The 17388-nt window shown below is 53.2% G+C and overlaps 4 protein-coding genes across 4 annotated transcripts; 2 read left to right on the top strand and 2 right to left on the bottom strand.

Moving 5' to 3' along the window:
• Positions 1-1772: 1772 nt before the first annotated feature.
• Positions 1773-8809, top strand: CABS01_04055 (telomerase reverse transcriptase; the record flags this gene model as incomplete). Its single annotated transcript, XM_060537427.1, has 14 exons — positions 1773-2195; positions 2249-2753; positions 2811-3553; positions 3603-4064; positions 4122-5001; positions 5075-5143; positions 5239-5406; positions 5517-5625; positions 5697-5819; positions 6334-6774; positions 6842-7463; positions 7532-7876; positions 7931-8062; positions 8159-8809. 14 exons carry the CDS (start codon positions 1773-1775, stop codon positions 8807-8809), a joined length of 5673 nt encoding a protein of 1890 aa, XP_060390272.1.
• Positions 8810-10673: 1864 nt separating this feature from the next.
• CABS01_04054 (uncharacterized protein) lies at positions 10674-12404 on the top strand (the record flags this gene model as incomplete). The annotated part of the gene is made up of 2 exons (XM_060537426.1): positions 10674-11358; positions 11413-12404. The coding sequence occupies 2 exons, from the start codon at positions 10674-10676 to the stop codon at positions 12402-12404; spliced, it is 1677 nt and encodes a 558-aa protein (XP_060390271.1).
• A 75-nt stretch (positions 12405-12479) lies between these two features.
• CABS01_04053 (uncharacterized protein) lies at positions 12480-12866 on the bottom strand (the record flags this gene model as incomplete). Its single annotated transcript, XM_060537425.1, has 2 exons — positions 12480-12656; positions 12729-12866. The coding sequence occupies 2 exons, from the start codon at positions 12864-12866 to the stop codon at positions 12480-12482; spliced, it is 315 nt and encodes a 104-aa protein (XP_060390270.1).
• Positions 12867-14127: 1261 nt separating this feature from the next.
• Positions 14128-16158, bottom strand: CABS01_04052 (uncharacterized protein; the record flags this gene model as incomplete). The annotated part of the gene is made up of 4 exons (XM_060537424.1): positions 14128-14235; positions 14298-15152; positions 15206-15679; positions 15754-16158. 4 exons carry the CDS (start codon positions 16156-16158, stop codon positions 14128-14130), a joined length of 1842 nt encoding a protein of 613 aa, XP_060390269.1.
• Between the last annotated feature and the right edge of the window lie 1230 nt (positions 16159-17388).

The following is a 17388-nucleotide window of genomic DNA, read 5'->3' as shown; positions in this document are numbered from 1 at the left end:
CCTTCCATGATGTAGCTCCCCCGCCTCTCCCATCCAAGACGTGAGTTCAAGGAATGGCTTAGTCAGCTCTACAGGCTTGACTATCTGCTTGTTGACGTTGTCAAATACCGTACTCTCTCCAGCTGCTTATTGTCATTAATGTATCAAGGTTGGTATAGTATGGAACATTAACAACAACAATCAGAAAGGAAGACCCATACAAGGCACAACCTGGGACTTCACAAGGACGCTAATACACTGATTGCAGAAATTCTTTTGGCTATTATGAAACGCGATCCACGTCGGCCCAGCTAAGTGGCTCGTTCCTGTGAACAATACCGAACCGTCTCTTCCACAGACAAGGAACCCTTTCCCCCAGGCGTTCACTCCAATTTTGAGCCGGGCTACGGGATATTGGGGGGGGGGGGGGGGGGAGTCGGTTCAACGTAGCACCGCAGGACAACTCTCCTAACCGCGCGCCGCCGCCCGCTTTCCGCCGCCCTTGCATGCACAGTAAAGCTCAGCCGGGCTCTAGTTTTCAGGCACTGCCAGGCTAACAGGTGACGATGCACATTATGGTTAGACGGAGGTAGTGTAAGCCCTGCAAGTGTGCAGATGCATCTTGGTACAGCGTACATACTTGGCATAACGCCTTGGAGATATCTGAGCTAAGCTGAATGCCGGCGGTGGCTACTCCATAGTCTGGACTGAAATACGTAAGGTAATCCACAAGCAACCAATGTCCACTTGCAGGGCTTGATTCATTCAGACTATCCGAACGCATACATAGTAAACCTCGTGACCTTACGGATACTGCGTACGGAGTACAGCACCCTCCTAACAAAGTGTGACTCCCGAGACCAGGGCAAGTTTGAGAGGCCGACAAACCCGCCCAACCCTATCGTGCCTTGACACTTGAAGAATTTCCACCGCACGGCGCAAGGTGACGGGAGCTGGTGGACCCCCACGACCACACATCGTCTCACCAGCCCCCAGGGGTGCCTTAGCGTCCACGGTCTCCCACAGTCTTGCGCCCCCTTCAGTGGCTTGAGCGTCGAGGGGCCCTGGACTTTGGACTCCTGAAGGGTTGGCTGTTTGTGCACTACGGATGGATTGCCTACGGTAGTAAGCAGTGCACAAACAGCGTCATCGAGCGAAAAGTCGATAACGAGTCAAAAACAGCAAAAGTCTCCAACGAGGGCAAAGAGGGCAAAGCCACAAAGCTACCGTTAAAAGACGGCGCCCGTGTTCGGCAGATCGTATAGGACATGCACCGTCGTCCCATTTTCCCCACTGCTCACTGAGCCCAGACCTCACAGTCATCAGCCAACCAGTACGTGCACTTCCGACCGTTCAAGCTGCGATACGTACCTGCTGCAACTTATCCGGTTACCGTTAGGTTACCTAGGTTCTTACCTTAGCAGGCTTAGGTCCTCCGTTCACTCTGTTAAGCCTCCAAGGGAATTAATTACCTGATACACTGGTCCAACCGAAGACGCGTTGAGCTGTCGCGCTTGTCGACCACCAACTACGATCAACGACAGAGCACAAGTCTGATCCTCGATCTGGCCTCCGCACTCTCACTGTTGGCATTCCTCCCATACATGACTTGCATAACCGATTGAGATGACACCTTCTAGCGCGAGGGTCAGGTCGCGCGATTCTGACTGGTGGTGATTTACAGTGGCTTTCTCATAATCCCTGTTCACCTAGTCGTGGGGTTCGCATGAGGACAGGAACCCAACTACATGTCTACTTCCTTGTCAGTGTTGACGCGAAATCCGGCCACGATTATGGCGACCAAGAGAAAGTCCCTGGCACTTGAGAGGCCAGAGGATGAGCAATCCGAGGGCAAAAAATCAAAGTTGATCCAGATAAAAGGCCAGGTCAGGCATACGCTTCTACAACAGCACTATGATGTCGTGCAGACACTTCGCGGGTACCTGCTTTCTAAACTGCCAGGGTCTTCGAGACTTCGCCGCAAGAAGATTGCAGCGTTGGGAAAAGACCAGGCACGGTGGGCACGCATTCAAGACCACGACATTGGACCAGAGCTTTCTTCGTTGTTAGACACAACCTTGGTCTGCACGCAACACCGCCCCAAGGCACAAGCTGACTCTCGGTGGGCGCAATGGCGGTCCTTCTCTCAGAAAGCCGACGACTCGGTTGTGTCTCTCTCGGGAGGTTTGGCCCAAGCTACTTCCTCGCAGTCAGAGGTAGGCCACTGCTACGCGACCAATATGTCTCTAAGGCTGACTGCCAAACACAGATCGTTGACTTTGTGGTGTGGCAAATATTCAACAGACACGCTGCTTGGCCGAAGCACCTCCTCTGCGATGGGTTCAGGAGGCAGGCTCAGAACATTGCCAACGCAAAAGGCCACGGTCGCGATAGCGGAATTCAGGGGCTGATCGCAGTTGACCCGAATCACTACGTGCAGGCCCTAAAAGAAGCCCCTTGGCCACAAGTACTTATGCTGCTCGGGAAATCAGGCGAGCAGATCATGATAGATCTCCTCATTGATACGGCGATATTTCTCCCAGTGAGAGCTGGTCACGGCAATATGTACCAGCTCAGTGGTATCCCCATGTCAGAGACGGGCATAGCCGCGAAGCAGGACAGCAAGAAGCAGACAAAAGGAGATGCCACAACGCCGCCACCCATACCTCAGGAGCGGCTCCCGTCTGAAATCAACCTTATCAGAAATCGCATGTTCTACGCTCGAGCTGCTCTCACCGCTAAGGGCACGGTTCAGTATGGACTGCGGCACATACGTAAGTTGACATTCGAACCAAAGACAAAGAGAGACTTCCTCTGACTCTGATCGACAGATGTTCTAAGTCGTTGTCCGCGTCTATCGTATCCAGAACAGGCAACCGAAGAAGAGAGATCAAGAACCACACAGGCGAACGAGCGCAACACGCTGAAAGTCATGATGTATATCTTCCCTCGACAATTCGGCCTACACAACGCCTTCACCTCCAAAGTTGACCACTCCAAGACGTCGCAAAAGTTTGCAGACTATACTCTCCGCGAAGACGAAATCTCGTCAACGTTCAAGGGACGGGATATCAAGCTTCCAAAGAGGCTGCGCGGAGACACAAAACGACTGGTGCAGAGGCTACAACTTCTCCACGGTCGGTGCGCTTACGCTGAGATACTGCGGCATTACTGTCCTTCTGCTGTTGACTTCAAATCCCGGAACTCTGTCCCAAAAAAGCCAGTGAAGCAGTCCAAGACACTTGATCCTGCACCGGTGGCGGGAAGAGACAACCATACAGCTGTTACATCTGGTGCCCCCAGAAATAGCACACATAGCCGCCCCAAGCTTCACCAACCCGCGGCGCCTCCGCTACTGCCCACGTTTGATGCGATCACTGACTTGGCAACTCCCGCAGCTCATGTTTCCGCATTCTGTCAGGCTGTACTGGCCAAGATCATACCAGATGAGATGTGGGGCACTGGTGAAGGCGGAACTTACAACAAGAGTCAAATACTGAGGAAAGTCGATCACTTTGTCAAACTGCGGAGGTTCGAGGCCATATCCCTCTGTGAGCTCGCAGACGGGCTCAAGGTAAGCAGTCCTCCGGTTCTAATGGATTCTGTCTGACGCATTCATCAAGATTACCAGTATGGAGTGGCTGGCGCCTCCAGGTCTCAAAGGCCAGAAAACCAGCTTGACTGACATGAAGAAACGGCATGAGATTATGAACGAATTTTTGTACTACATTTTTGATTCGCTGTTGATACCCCTTTTGCGCAGCAACTTCTACATCACAGAGTCGAGCTCTCACCGCTACCGTCTCTTTTTCTTCCGGCATGACGTTTGGCGATACGTCGTAGAACCAGCAATGGGGAGTCTTCGAAAAAACATGTTTGAGGAGATCAAGCTTGACCAGGCTACCGCAATACTCGACTCCAGGCGGCTGGGCTTCAGTCGTATCAGGCTTCTGCCCAAAGGAAAGGGTATGCGGCCGATCACGAACCTGCGAAGGCGAACAGAGATCAGGGGCAGGAGCTCTGTTCTCGGCCCAAGCATAAACACTGTACTGGGCCCGGTACATTCCATGCTCAAGCTCGAAACGGTAACCCTCGTCATCCAATTTCTGTGTCATTCATCTAGTTACTAACGGCCTTTGCAGCAAAGCAATCCCTCCAGGCTCGGATCATCCATGTTTTCGGTGGGTGATCTCTACCATCGCCTAAATGCCTTCAATGCCAGATTTGGCGACCATCGGCCGGTATTCTATTTTGCCAAGGTAGATGTGCAGTCTGCCTTCGACACCATCCCTCAGGAGGCTGTGATCAGGCTGATGGACAGCATTCCGAATGAAGAACAATACATCATCAAGAAGCACGTCGAAGTAAAAGCCGGATTACTGGATTCTCGGCATCAGAAGAATGCTGTATCAACAGTCACGCGGCGGTGGCATTCCATCGCCGTCACCCGCAACGATACCACTGACTTTTCGCAGCTGGTGGAGGGGCGTCTCGGCATAAACCGCAAGAACACCGTATTCGTGGGAAACACCATGAGAAAGGAGCTAGAAACGGACGCGCTGATGGCTCTGATGGCATCGCATATCAAGCAGAACCTCGTCAAGGTGGGCAAGAAGTTCTACAGGCAGAAGAAGGGTATCCCCCAGGGCTCTGTATTGTCTTCCGCTCTGTGCAACTATTTCTACGCCGACCTCGAGGCGCAGCATCTGTCGTTCCTGTCTGAAGGGGAGGAGCAGGGAGAGGAGGGTGGAGAATGCCTGCTCTTGAGGCTGATTGACGACTTTCTTCTCATCACGACGGACCAGGCCAAGGCACGCAGGTTCGTCCGGGTCATGCATGGCGGACTACCCGAGTACGGCGTCGCTGTCAGCCCCAACAAGACCTTGGTCAACTTTGACATGGACTTTGACGGTACGAAAGTAGCCAGGCTTCCGGATGGGGCTCGATTCCCTTATTGTGGACTGGGTATCGACTGTGATACCCTTGACATTGTCAAAGATCGAGGTCATATCAAAGATACAGGTAAGCTCTTTGTGTCGCCGTCGTAAGGAGGTGAGAGAAGCAGCGCCACGCAGTGAGCTAACCTTGCCATCAGTGGTTTCCAATGCGTTGACAGTGGACTACGGGAACAAGCCCGGTCAGAATTTCCAAAGAAGAGTCTTGAGTACGTCCCACAACCTTGCTACCCTGTGGCCAGCCCTCACTCATTTGAAATTCGATTCAATCCCGCCAGCTAACCTCTACGTCATCTGCCACCAGACGCCTTCAAAATCCAGTCCCACCTTATGTTCTACGACACCAAGCACAACACCCTCAAAACCGTCATGTCCAACCTCCACAAGGCTTTTGCCGAGACGGCCGAGAAGATGTGGGCGTACTGGCGCTGTCTGCCAACCAATAAACGACCCGGTGACGGGCTCGTCGTGCGTATGTGTATTCCTTATCCCACTCCAACATACCATACTTGCCTTTTTTTCAATCCTGGCCTTGACTTTGACCCCCTTTTGACTAACGACACCCATTTCATCTTCTCACAGAGACCTTGGCCAAAGTAATCGACGTCGCTTACGGACTGCTCACGAGCAAGTCTCGGAGGGAAAAGTATCCAGAGTATGATTGCGCCGTGGAGAAGACGCAGGTTGCGTGGTATGTATTTCTTCCGCCCCTGACACATTGTTGTGGACATCCCGCCGTCTTACTGAATGGTTCTCTCAAAGGCTCGCTCTCGATGCAGTGAGGATGATTCTCGCAAAGAAACAGGCAAACTTTACGACGGTATTGTCATGGATCGATAAGGAGACAGGGCTTCTTGACGCCAAGAAGACGGCCCGGGCGAGGAAGTACGTACGAGGGTGAACAAACCAGAATAGTATCGTAGTGCAATGCACAAAAGGTCGAGGAGATTTTGGTGTAGCTTCCTCTGTGCATATGTATTTTTCGAGGCAGAGTCCCCCTTGCCAAGTAGAACAGGTCGGATGGAACTTGAACTCTCCCGTCTTTGTCTTACTCGTTACTCCTCTCCTGCCCCTCTCCTGTGCCACAGATCATCTATCCATATTGAACACGTCGGTGGCCGTTGTGATGAAACCATAGGAAACTGCCTTCTCGTACAACCCGGGAACCATGTTGCTTGCTAGGCAGTAGTTAGACTCGCACTTTTGGTGTGATGCGAAAGATGCCGTGTGAGGCGAAAGCACCAGATTTATCTCCGAGGTGAAGTAACCTCCACACTGCCTTGCAGATATTTGAGAGCATACAAATCAATTTACAAGAGTAAAGTTGACGGTTATCGAATCTCACATGGGTGGTACCCAGCACTCCAGCCCTCTGTGTTGACTAATTTCAAAAAAAAAGGGAGCGATTCAAAACAGAGCTACGACAAATGATCCTCGGAGAGATCATGAACGACCAAGGAAGATTCTTCCTGGAGAAACTCGCCGAAGCGTCCGAGTACCCAGATTCCCTCCTCTACCAAGACGAACGACGGGCGACGCTAAAGGCACGCATCGAGCATTATGCCGAGAGGAAACATCAAGTATTTGACGAGGCCCAAGAGAAACGGAAGGATAATCCGTTGATAGTCGTCGACTTTGGCACGGGAAAGTCTCGATCTCCGGCGGCGGGGGGCGATTTCGATGTCGACGAGGTTGCCAACGATAAAAACAGTAGGGAGAAGGCCGACTTACACATCATACGCAACATCGACGACTTACGAAACAAGCTGGCCTGGCCGGGCCCGAAGCAAGGCCCGTGGGAGTCTGAATACCTTGAAAAAGACCCTCCGTTACGAGTGATGTGAGTCCGCTCATCGAAAGCAATCAAGCGCAACAGCAAAAAGGGGCACTAATGGCAGCGTAACCAGCCTGCTAGAGCGCATGTGGCCTACCTCGCTGCTACTGAACCTCAGCGAAGACGTGCTGTTGGAGATCCTGACCTACCACCAGATCCCGGCTCACTTCCTGACCTTCGTTACCAGCGGCGGTGACTCCTGGAGCTTCGCCAGTAGCATGAGCTTCGCGGGCTTCAGAGGCTGTACGAAGACGCTCTCGGGCCCTGGTCAAGAACAGCCCACCAGCTTGGCGGTGCTAGGTCGTAGCGGTAGGCACATTCAGGTCTGCCTCACCTTGTTCAGCATCCGCCAGTATCCCTCACATGCGCTGCCCCAGGACGCGGACCCCGCGAGAACACCGCGGTGGGAGACGCACTCCGCGGTCGTGTACGTCCATTTTGACATTATCGAGGGCACGGCGGTGTGGTTGCTCGCAAGCCCCCGATCGTATCATCCGGAAAGGGGTCACGGCACGCAGAACCTACTTTGGAACGCTTTGAAACACGACATGGCGAGTGACGTGAAAGCGCTTCAGTCGCTTGACGTCCCCGAGCGATTCCGTATCAGTGTTGACAGTCTCCTTGCGGCCGCCGAGTGGTCTATCGGGATGTTTTCGCATCACGTCCAGGACACAGAGAAGAGGCTCCATGAGTTGGTGAGTCCGTCTCGCCACATAATATGAGAGGCGCAGTAGAGCCGGAGCTATGCTAAGATGTCATGCAGACCAAGCCTTACGTCTATCCGTATGACGATGACGAGACGGTAGATGACAAGGCAAGCGCATCAATCCACGCCCAGGACCTTCGTAGAATGGCGTTCTTGATGGAAACTCGGCATGGCAGTGTCATCAAAGTTGAGAATAACCTTCGGGTTCTCCGCCGTCTCCGAGAGTTTTTCGTGGAAAATGTGGCCGGGCATCTCGGCCCTCTCAGAGATTCCCACGCCAATGAGATCCGGACGCACATCAAAGGCTTTGCGGAGAAGTTGACACTGGTAATGGCAGAGATCGAGGACTTGTTGGACAGGGCATCAGCACTGGATAAACTTGCGAGGAACAGAGAAGAATACGTACGTGGCGACTAAGAGTGTCAAATCAAGGGGAGCGAACGCTAAACGGCTTAGATTCAACGGTTGCAAGCGCATCACTCGACTCAGCAAATGAATACAATCGCGGTGCTGACGGCGGATGACTCGTCCGCGATGAAGCAATTGTCTTTCATCGCCCTGATATTGTTACCAGTCACGGTCGTATCGGTAAGCCAAGATATCCCCCGTCGAGCATTGCTGTTGGAAGCAAGGCAGAACACGAATGCGCTGATCGGATGTCGTAACCAATGATATTCTATGCAGACGGTTCTCAGTACGGACATTGTCAAGTTTCAGGACCTTTCGAACGAAAACGAGAATGCCACCCGAGGCACGTCCGAAGGCCCCATTCCGATATACAGTTTTTCGGTGGCGGCCTTTGGCACATGGGCGGTCGCCAGCGTACTCATGACTATCGCGACTTTGGTCATTGTCAAGCCGGCAGGGAACCGTAGGAGGCAAGGCAACGGCAGTATAGACTGTGGGACGCACGAACCTCCCATGGAGAAAACAAGGAGATCTCGACTGATAACGCGATTGTCTCATGCGTGGAACATTCGAGACAGGTTCGACTCAGCCGTAGACTCTTCGTCCCGCAATGCCAGGCCCAGGCCACCGAGCCCGGCGACTTCGGCACTCGCGACTTCGATACACACGGCCCCGACGGTTGTCAAGATGGCATCAAAGTCGCGAGGAACTCCGGTGGTGGATATGGACGCTCCCGTGTGTGCCGAGTCCTCTCAAACTTGGCCATCGATGGGGTACTGGCTGGGGGATGCTTGGAACACATTGTGGCGGTCTGCAAAGGATAAGGTGAACATGACGGAGATGGCGACGACACCTCTACCACGATGGGATAGTCGAAGAGACGAGGGACGAGAAGATGGGCAGAAATCGCGGGGAGAGGGTTCATGAGTGCATGGTGTCCTAGCATGTTGGTTTAAGGCACAAGGTTATCCGAAAGGTAATGTAAGGTAAGGTAGGGTCGCATCGTCTGAGTGCTGGATTCGGAGAAATAGGATCGGGCACGGCAGATTGGCACATGCCAGATCCCCTCGGTCCCTTGCTACCCTCCGAATCTCCAAGGCTGCAAGGTTATCTGACAGGCTCAGCTCCTGTGAGCCGCATCTTTGTTTCTATGTTTCTTTTGTTAAATTGCCACTTTCGATGCGGACTCGGTGTATCCTGTATTGGTGTGCTTGCGTTCCATTTGTTAACGGTCGAAGCGGTGGCCGAGGAAAGGCGAAGCTCATCATGACCCGATGATAGATAAGAGAAGCAGACGAAGATCAAGCCTAGGTCTAAGATCGTAATGTGGCGGTGCTTCCACGCTCCGTACTCGTGCATGCATTGTCGTTTCTTTGAGAGAGCAGTTTCCCATACCTACACCATGTAGGAGAAGGTAAGGCACCTTCATGACGCTGATGCATAGGAGGTTTTAGCGAATCAGCCCACTACACGCAGCTAGCGGGCGACTGAGTCCACCAGGAATGGCCCCCATGATTCGTCTTCCTTCGGATCCGACAGGGAGCCACCTCGCCTGGCCGATGATTTTCAGGGAAGGCCCCATCACCCGAGGCAGGTGCCGTGCAAAGATGGTGGCGGCCCGGGAAGCTTGCGTGGGGCGGGCCTTCCACACTCTTGCCTCTTCTGACCACACGACTGGCGGTGCAGGTGCAGGGGAAGCAGAGGAAGTAGTGGGCTCCGGCTCTTTCACAGACCGGCGGCCTGGTTGACGTCAGACGAAAAGATGCGGCGACTTTGCGTACCTTGCCTTATGCTCGCCTCCCGCCGGCTCAGCTTACCACGCTTACTACCTTACGCCAGCACGCCTTATCCGATTTAATTAGACAGAAAAACACAAGTGTAAAGCGCGAACGGGACAAACGAGAGAGCAGCTAGTGAAAACAATACCCTTACCCTGTTTATTAGTTCCATCCGTCTATTTCCCTTTGCCCATTATCTCGCCCACTATCTTACACCCCGATACTTGATCCATCCTTGCTCGCATGACACTGCCATCCCATCCTCCTTCTACAATCTGCTACCTATTTGAGATCTCAGTTTTGTTTCCAAAGGGGCGAAACACATCTTGACTTGCCATGTTCTGTGGACGACAGGAGCACGCACACACTCACACCCACTCGCCTCATCCATAATTATCATCCAACTCACCCACACACGCCACACGTCGCATAATTTCAGCCCATTGCCCTGCTGCTGGCCCGGGGCCTTTACTTTTGAACCCTCGTCTCTATCTGCCATTCTGACCACCTTGCTCCAATTCAAACCGGTTACGGGCTCTTGAACCATCCTGTTTGGCCCACTCGCGACAACCGTACTCGGGTTCGCTTTGGAAACGACATCTGACGACTTGGTCCAAGCACGCCGAAATCCACGAGGGCATTGGACCAAATTGTGTGGCAGACTCGCGTCAGACATCGGAACCATATCAATTATTCTCAAGAGGCTTCAAGTGTTTACTGCTTCCCTCCTCTCCAACCAGAAAATCCTGGTTGTGGCTAAGTCAGCGCCTCCGTCGCCTTTCCGTACTCGGAGCCTCAGCCGTATCTCGTTTATCTCGTGTAATGTGCGAGTCAGACAGATACGCAGCTAGCTGCAGCTAATGCCGTTTTATTTATACAACACTGCATCCTCCCTTCTTCCTACGGCTCTTGGCTCACCATCACCGATTACCATTAGGCGTTTGAGGGGTCTATTTCCTGGGGCAAAATATTATTTGCTGCAGTCCAAGGAAACTATCCGGACCGAGAGCAATATGGCAGCTGACATCACCACGACACTGGGTATCCCAGGCCTCGCCGCCCCGATATTAGCAAACGCTACAAAGCCTAGCCTTGCCAACATCAGCGCTCCCTTGCTTGCCACCATAGTTCGCGATAGCTACCGTGCTACCTTCAAAGCTCGCGTCGCCGCCGGCGAAGCACGACCTTTTGTACTCCCTTATGGTATCTTTGCCAGCTTCATCGTCCCCATCCTCTACTTGACCTTTCCGCACACCAAACGGCCGTGGCTTTACAAGGCAAGATGGCTTGTGCTAGCCTTCATCGTCATCTTCAACATTGACATCTTGCTGGGCACCTCTAGCACCAACATGTCCATATCTTATGCTAGCGGCCTGTCAGCCTTCTGGGGAATACTGTCTAACTTAATTATGCTGGTATTCACGGCACCACAATTCGACTATGAAAGAGTTGTTCGGAGGAGGAAGGGTGTCACCACCCCAAACAGATCCAAGTCGTCTGCGGCTCGCGCAGCTCCAACAAACGGATCCGGACTCAGGAAGCGAGCTAGTAGCAAGAAGCGAAGAGCCGACCAAGTCACGGCCCCTGAAGTCAACCTCGAAGAGTACGAGTACTACTGGCAGACTTTCCCAGAGAATGGATGTTTTTCAGAGCGACTGGGTTGGGTTATCGACCTCTACACCAATTTCAGAGGAGTCGGTAAGAAAGCTTATTCCCCCATGTTAGAACGAGCTCTATATTAACGTAAATCAGGTTGGACTTGGGCTGTTTCGTCGGTTCCCAGTCCAGTTCCCCCGGAGAACCCTGGTACGGGTGAGCTCGTCAAGATGGATACCATTCCGTTGGAAACCTTCGTGGGGTGCCAGACCTACAAAGACGAGAAAGAGTTCTTGCGACGGAAGGTCATCCCCATCGCAATCTCGTATATGATCCTCGACATCGCCAAGGTTACCATCATGGAGGACCCATACTTCTTCCTCGGATCCGATTCGTTACCCCTTCCTGCACATCTCGCGGCTCTCCCACCATGGGCCTTATCCATATGGAGGCATGCTTCCGTACTCGGTATTCTCTACGCCGCACTCGTCATGGTCTTCTCCGTTCATGATCTGTTCCAGTACTATGTCCTCAGCAGAGTCTTCCCCATGCGGGGTGAGCTGTGGCAGTACTCCACGGTCTTTGGTTCCTTTACACAGATCTTGGACAGAGGCTTAGCCGGGTTCTGGGGAGCTTGGTGGCACCAGACCTTCCGACATGCTTTCTCTGCTCCAGTCAGTTGGGCTGTAAAACGTGGCTATCTCGAAAAGGGGGCGCGTAGCACAAAGGCAATTGGGATGTCTACCGCCTTCCTTCTTTCTGGTCTGCTTCACGGTTCCGGAAGCATCAGCGCGATCCCCGAGACCAAGTGGTGGAAACCAGCGCTTTTCTTCTGGTTGTCGGGGCTCGGCGTCCTCACTCAGCAAACGTTCTGTACGGCCATGAAGCCCCAGATTACAAAGATGCCTCGCACGCTCAGGAGAGCTGGGAACCTCTTATTCGTGCTCATGTGGCTGCACGTCACCGTCCAGCCGTTGGCCGACGACTTTTCGCAAACTGGCCTCTGGCTCATGGAGCCCGTCCCCGTTTCGGTCGTGCGGGCCCTCGGCTTCGGTCGCGGGGAGACGTCGTGGTGGAAGCCTGATATGGAGGCGATTGGACATTGGCATGTTGGACAGCATTGGTGGGATTCTGGGTTCAGCTACTAGAGCATCGGGCGCAAGCCCTCACCTCATGTTATGATACAACGAAGTAATGTGGTGGCTTTTTTTTGTAGATCAACTTTAGGGGAGATACTCCTTTTCTTTCGCCTGCTGCGTCCCCTCTGACTCGAGACCCCCGTTCACTTTGACGTGATCTGCACCTCCGCCCTCGTGCTGTTCTGTAGGATCATTTCCGGCGCGGAGCTTCTCGAGCCCATTCTCCTCCTCGGGCGTAAGTCTTCGGGGGACAACACACTCCTAGTGGTCGTTCTCCTGTATTTGTGTCGGTGAGCCTAGTATGTTGATCGGTGTAATGGGTCAGGAACACACCAACTTGACTACAATGTCTCTGTGAGGAAAGATTTGATTCATGTATGCCACCACGACAGACTTCTCTAGACCACAGATGGGGGTTCTATACCCGTACTGTATCCCCGAGAGGAAAAAGCTGCGCACGGTGGTGTTCATTTCGTGTGTCTCGAGCGTCCTGTCTTCTTGCTCGGTCCTCGAGTGAGCTTGGTCTGATGGTGATAAGTTCAGGCAGCTGATACCACCTGCTGTTTTCCCAGAGCTGGAGGTTGGGCGACTCCCGTCAGGGAAGGGAGGAGCTGTGAAATTTGATATCCATAAACGGTAGGTAGGCAAGCCTCAGCGGCTCGCACCTTCCCGCACATGACAACGAGGAAAGGGCGAAGGGTAGGTATATGGCCTCCGTCAAACCCATTCCCGTCACCAGCCAGCAGGCGCCCGTCTAGGTCGACGGGTCAGGTCAAACTGGCTGGGTGGTGGAGTGGTTAATGGTCAACGTCAATTATCTACGCCAACCAGCCTACTCGACGACAGGCTAAGCGCATACGAGTACCCCGAGTTCGAATCCCAGCATGAGCACCGAGAGATGTAGCCACACCGGTGGTGAACTCTTTTTTGGATGCTTTATAAATTGTCATTGCGTAGTCGGGCGAGTTTTTTGCGGGCTGATATGCGTACTCCTTACCTCGTATTGGGTAACTGCGACTACCATCTGGAGGTTCACTTTGCCACCGAGAGAAGGGACACGTGAGCCGACCAGTGGTGTTTTTTTGTTTGGAAAGAGCGGCTCAAAGTTATCGCGAGCTTGTCATGCTTGTCATTTTGAAATACTCGCACCATACGAAGCCTACCCATCGCGGCACGACCACGTCACTTGAGCACGACCGAGAATTATGATGTGTACTGGTATGCTTGACTACTGCATACTACTGAAGCCTGATAACCCAGCTTTAACAACCCTATGAGCCCTCCCAGGCAAAACAATGAGAAAGAAAAGGGGTATCTGAGCCGAAAGGAGATAAGCCATCCCAAACCCTAGTCTGTCCTAAACCTCCGCCCTTTTCAACGCCAGTCTGGCCAACTGCGTTAGGAGAAAATGAGGGGCATCTCGCAAAACCCAAGGCCAGTTCCAAACCAACCCAGACCCAATCTTCAGCGTACTGATGCCGAAGAATCCAACTCCGTGACGGGGAGAGAAAGAACCACCCATTGTCAATAAGAAGAAGACGTGAAGCCAAGAGAAAAGAAAACCCAATGCCCAAAACTCAACCTCAAAGACGCGGAAACCTAATGCCGATACCAGAACCTAAGCTAGCGATGTAATAGTTGCTATTCGAAAGAAATGCAGCCTTTTGATGTCGTAGTACTAGTAAAGAGCAAGAAGAGTCCTCGATGCCATGTGATATAGGTCGTGGACATATTAGTTGCCGTGGCCGCCAGCCGACATGAACGTCAGAGTGTTGGCACCCTCGACGTCCTCGCCGTTGATGGGGTAGGTAAGGCCAGGCTGAAAGGCGGGCTGAACGACCTGTTCGAAAAACGAATTAGCAAAGTCATTCCAAACCTTTGTAGAAATAAGCTATGACTTACATCGATCTGCGTGACGCTAGAAAGATCCGCAGTAACGGCCTGAATAGCCTGATCAGTCCCGTCGATCCAGTTTCTCGTCAGAGGGCATCTTCCCAGCTTCATGTTGGACATGATGGCCACGGCATAGCCGCGCAAGACTGCAATCGTAGGCAGCTCGCCGTTGTTGCGCTTCATCTGCGTCAAGACAATGTTGGTAACCCAGGCACTGTGGACGATCTCTCGAAGTACAACGTCACACTGCTGGCGCTGAGTGAGACCGGCGGCGCGGATGTGGAGCTTGAGCTTGGCCTGAATCGCATCGAGGAGATCGCCCAGGTCGGCGGTGACGAGGCGGCGGCTGGCGTTGCGCTCTTCAAGATTGGTGTTCGGGGCGATGGGCTGAGGCGGGAAGGCGTGCTGCTGAAGCGATACGGTCTGGAAAGACTGAACCTGGCCGGAAGACTGGCCCTGGTTGGAAGACTGGCCCTGGTTGGAAGTCTGAGTATGGGTAGATTGAGCCTGGTTGGAGGACTGAGCCTGGCCAGAAGTCTGAGACTGGGAAGTCTGCGAAACCTGAGCGACTTCAGGCGCCTTGCCCTTCTGAGAGCTCTTGGCCTTCTGAGGAGTCGCGGCCTTCTTGGAAACACCAACGGTGCCAGCGGACATGGAGCTCATGCTGGCAGTGAGAGAGTCCATCTTGCTAGTGTTCTGACGCTTCGCAGCCGGGGCCTTCTCGGCAGCAGCCGCCGCACGCTTGTTCTCGGCACCAGGGTGAAGCTGAGGCAGGCCGAGGTGACGGGGACCTTCGCCGTACTGAGGGGCATGGAGGTACGCGCCTCCGCCCTGGACTTGACCCTGCTGGGCGTATCCATGATCCTGAATAATACGTGAGTAGAAGAATTGTAGTGAAGTAGAGGTGCGATTCTTACCTGGGCCGGGATGGCCTGCTCGGCGAGCTTTCCCTTGGCCTCGGGAATCTCAGAGATCTTCATCTCCTCGACCTCGGGCTCCTCCTTCTTGACGTTGCCGCTGCCGCTGCCGCTGCGCATCTTCTCGTAGGTGTTGATGGCAGCGGCGCGGACGGGACGGGACTGCGCCAGTCCGACAGGAGCAGCCCTGCCCGCATCAGCGGTGGCGGCAGAGGCGGACCCCTTGCCGCCTGCCTCCGCGGGCGGGACGTACTCCTTGTCGGAGGGCGCGCTGGAATCCATCTCGTCGAAGTCGGAGTCGGAGTCGGAATTGTAGTACGACTTCTTGCCCTTCTTCTGCTTCTTCTTGCCCGCCTTATTCTTCTTCGAATGCTTGGGCTTCTTGGAAGGGCGAGTGGTGGCGGAGGAGGGGTTCTTTGCCTTTGTGGGCGTAGAGAGAGCCAGGGACGAATTCTGGGTGGTGGTGAGGGTGGTCTGTAGAAGAGGGAAGGAAGGGGAGGAAATGAGCTTCTGGGTGAAAAAGACGGATGTGGGTGAAAATGGCGTACCTGGGTCATCTTCTTTGCAGAACTCTTGGGAGCAGAAGACGAGCCCTTGGTGGGCGAGGCATCAGGCGTGTTGGCCTGACCGCCCGGGACGGCGATGGCCGCGGATGGCTGACCAGGAGCGCGCGATCCGGCAGCGCGCTGGGTCAAGAGTGCGTAGCGGTCCACCCAGTCGAAGTCGCCAACCTCATGAGCAACGTGAGAGCCGCGGTTCGAGATCTCGCCCTTGGCAACGCAGTCTCGGCAGACGACGAAGCCGCATTCTCTGCACAACTGGTGAACGGTCAGGGCGGCGGGCATCTTCTTGCAACAGTCGCAGGTATTCTCGCTTAGATCAGTCTTTTTCCAGTTGTCGTGACCACGGTCTCGGCCACCCGAAAACGCGGTGTGAGTCTTGAACTGGTCCATGACGATGATTCTGATGAAGTTCGAAGTGATGATCGTGATGGATAAGGGGTAAGTAAGCTCGTTGAGTTGCTGGTGTAGCGAATATTGATGGCTGAGCTGCGAAAGAAAGCTGACAGTGTCGAGGGAAGAAACGAAAACTCGAGCTGTCGAGGGAAGAAAGAGAATCAAAACAAGAGAAGACAGAGAGAAGAGGAAACAAAAAGTCCAGAGCTCTCGCCCTCCATGGAAATCTCCAATATCAAAAGAGCGGGTACAATAACCTGTGAATTGCCGCCTCATGAAGAAGCCCTAACCATAACGAGAGCGGGAGCAGTCGAGAAGCAGTGAGCCTCCCGTCCTCGAGAGAAATCTTCACCAGCAAGGGGACGGGTGAGACGGGGTCATTGCCTGCCTCAGGGAGAAGCACGCATCACAAGAAGGGCAAATCCAGGAAGATATGGAACTCTTGCTCTTCACGAAGACTCTTGATGAGGAAAGACTGGCTGAGAGAAAGGGGTAAAACTTCTACCAGCAATGCCTACTATCCATACTAGCAGAAGGGCAGATGTGAAAGAAGGGAACAGCTATCGATTCACAGGCTCTCGACATCAACATGACGGGCATATCAAGAGGGGTGAGCTTACAGACGATTAAACAAAGACAAGGAGAGCAAGAAGAATTCAGTGCTGTGAAAAAGACTTTGAATCCCTATCAAGCAGATGACATACTGCAAAGGAGCTTACGCATTACTTATGATGACTTAAAACATCAAAGAGGCTGGGTGGTATGCACGCGAGGGCCTCTCGCAAATTTGCGAAGCAAAAGTTGCTATCCATAAATAAGGAAGCTGGATATAAAGCACCTGATATACCTCGCATTCATCTGGGGCCGATGAGCTCTCATCTGATGTGTAGTTCCAGTGACAACTATGCCAGATCAATCGCAGAGGATGAGAATGATACTTAGTTGCGTTAGATTGAGTCCACAAGATCCCAGTGTGATTCGAAGGCTTTGATTGAGGGAGACCATCCATATTGTGATCGTAAGATTAATACGATGGCCAAGAAGGATCCGAGCCAAGGTGGCTGTGGCGTCACTGGAGATGGATGGTACTCCCAGTACGTCTAAGACTCAGTTCGAGACGCGTGCGGCTACCTGAGACGAGCCCTGGGTATAAGATCTGATTATCATCGCTGAAAACTTGGAGCTTCACATCATCTAGTGTGGGCTTGATCAAAGACCAATCATCTC

Source organism: Colletotrichum abscissum, assembly GCF_030869225.1.
Source record: "Colletotrichum abscissum strain IMI 504890 chromosome Unknown Scaffold_8.1, whole genome shotgun sequence".
Taxonomy (NCBI): Eukaryota; Fungi; Ascomycota; class Sordariomycetes; order Glomerellales; family Glomerellaceae; genus Colletotrichum; species Colletotrichum abscissum.
Note: the sequence above shows the minus strand (reverse complement) of the source record. Positions and strands in the feature narration are given on the sequence as shown.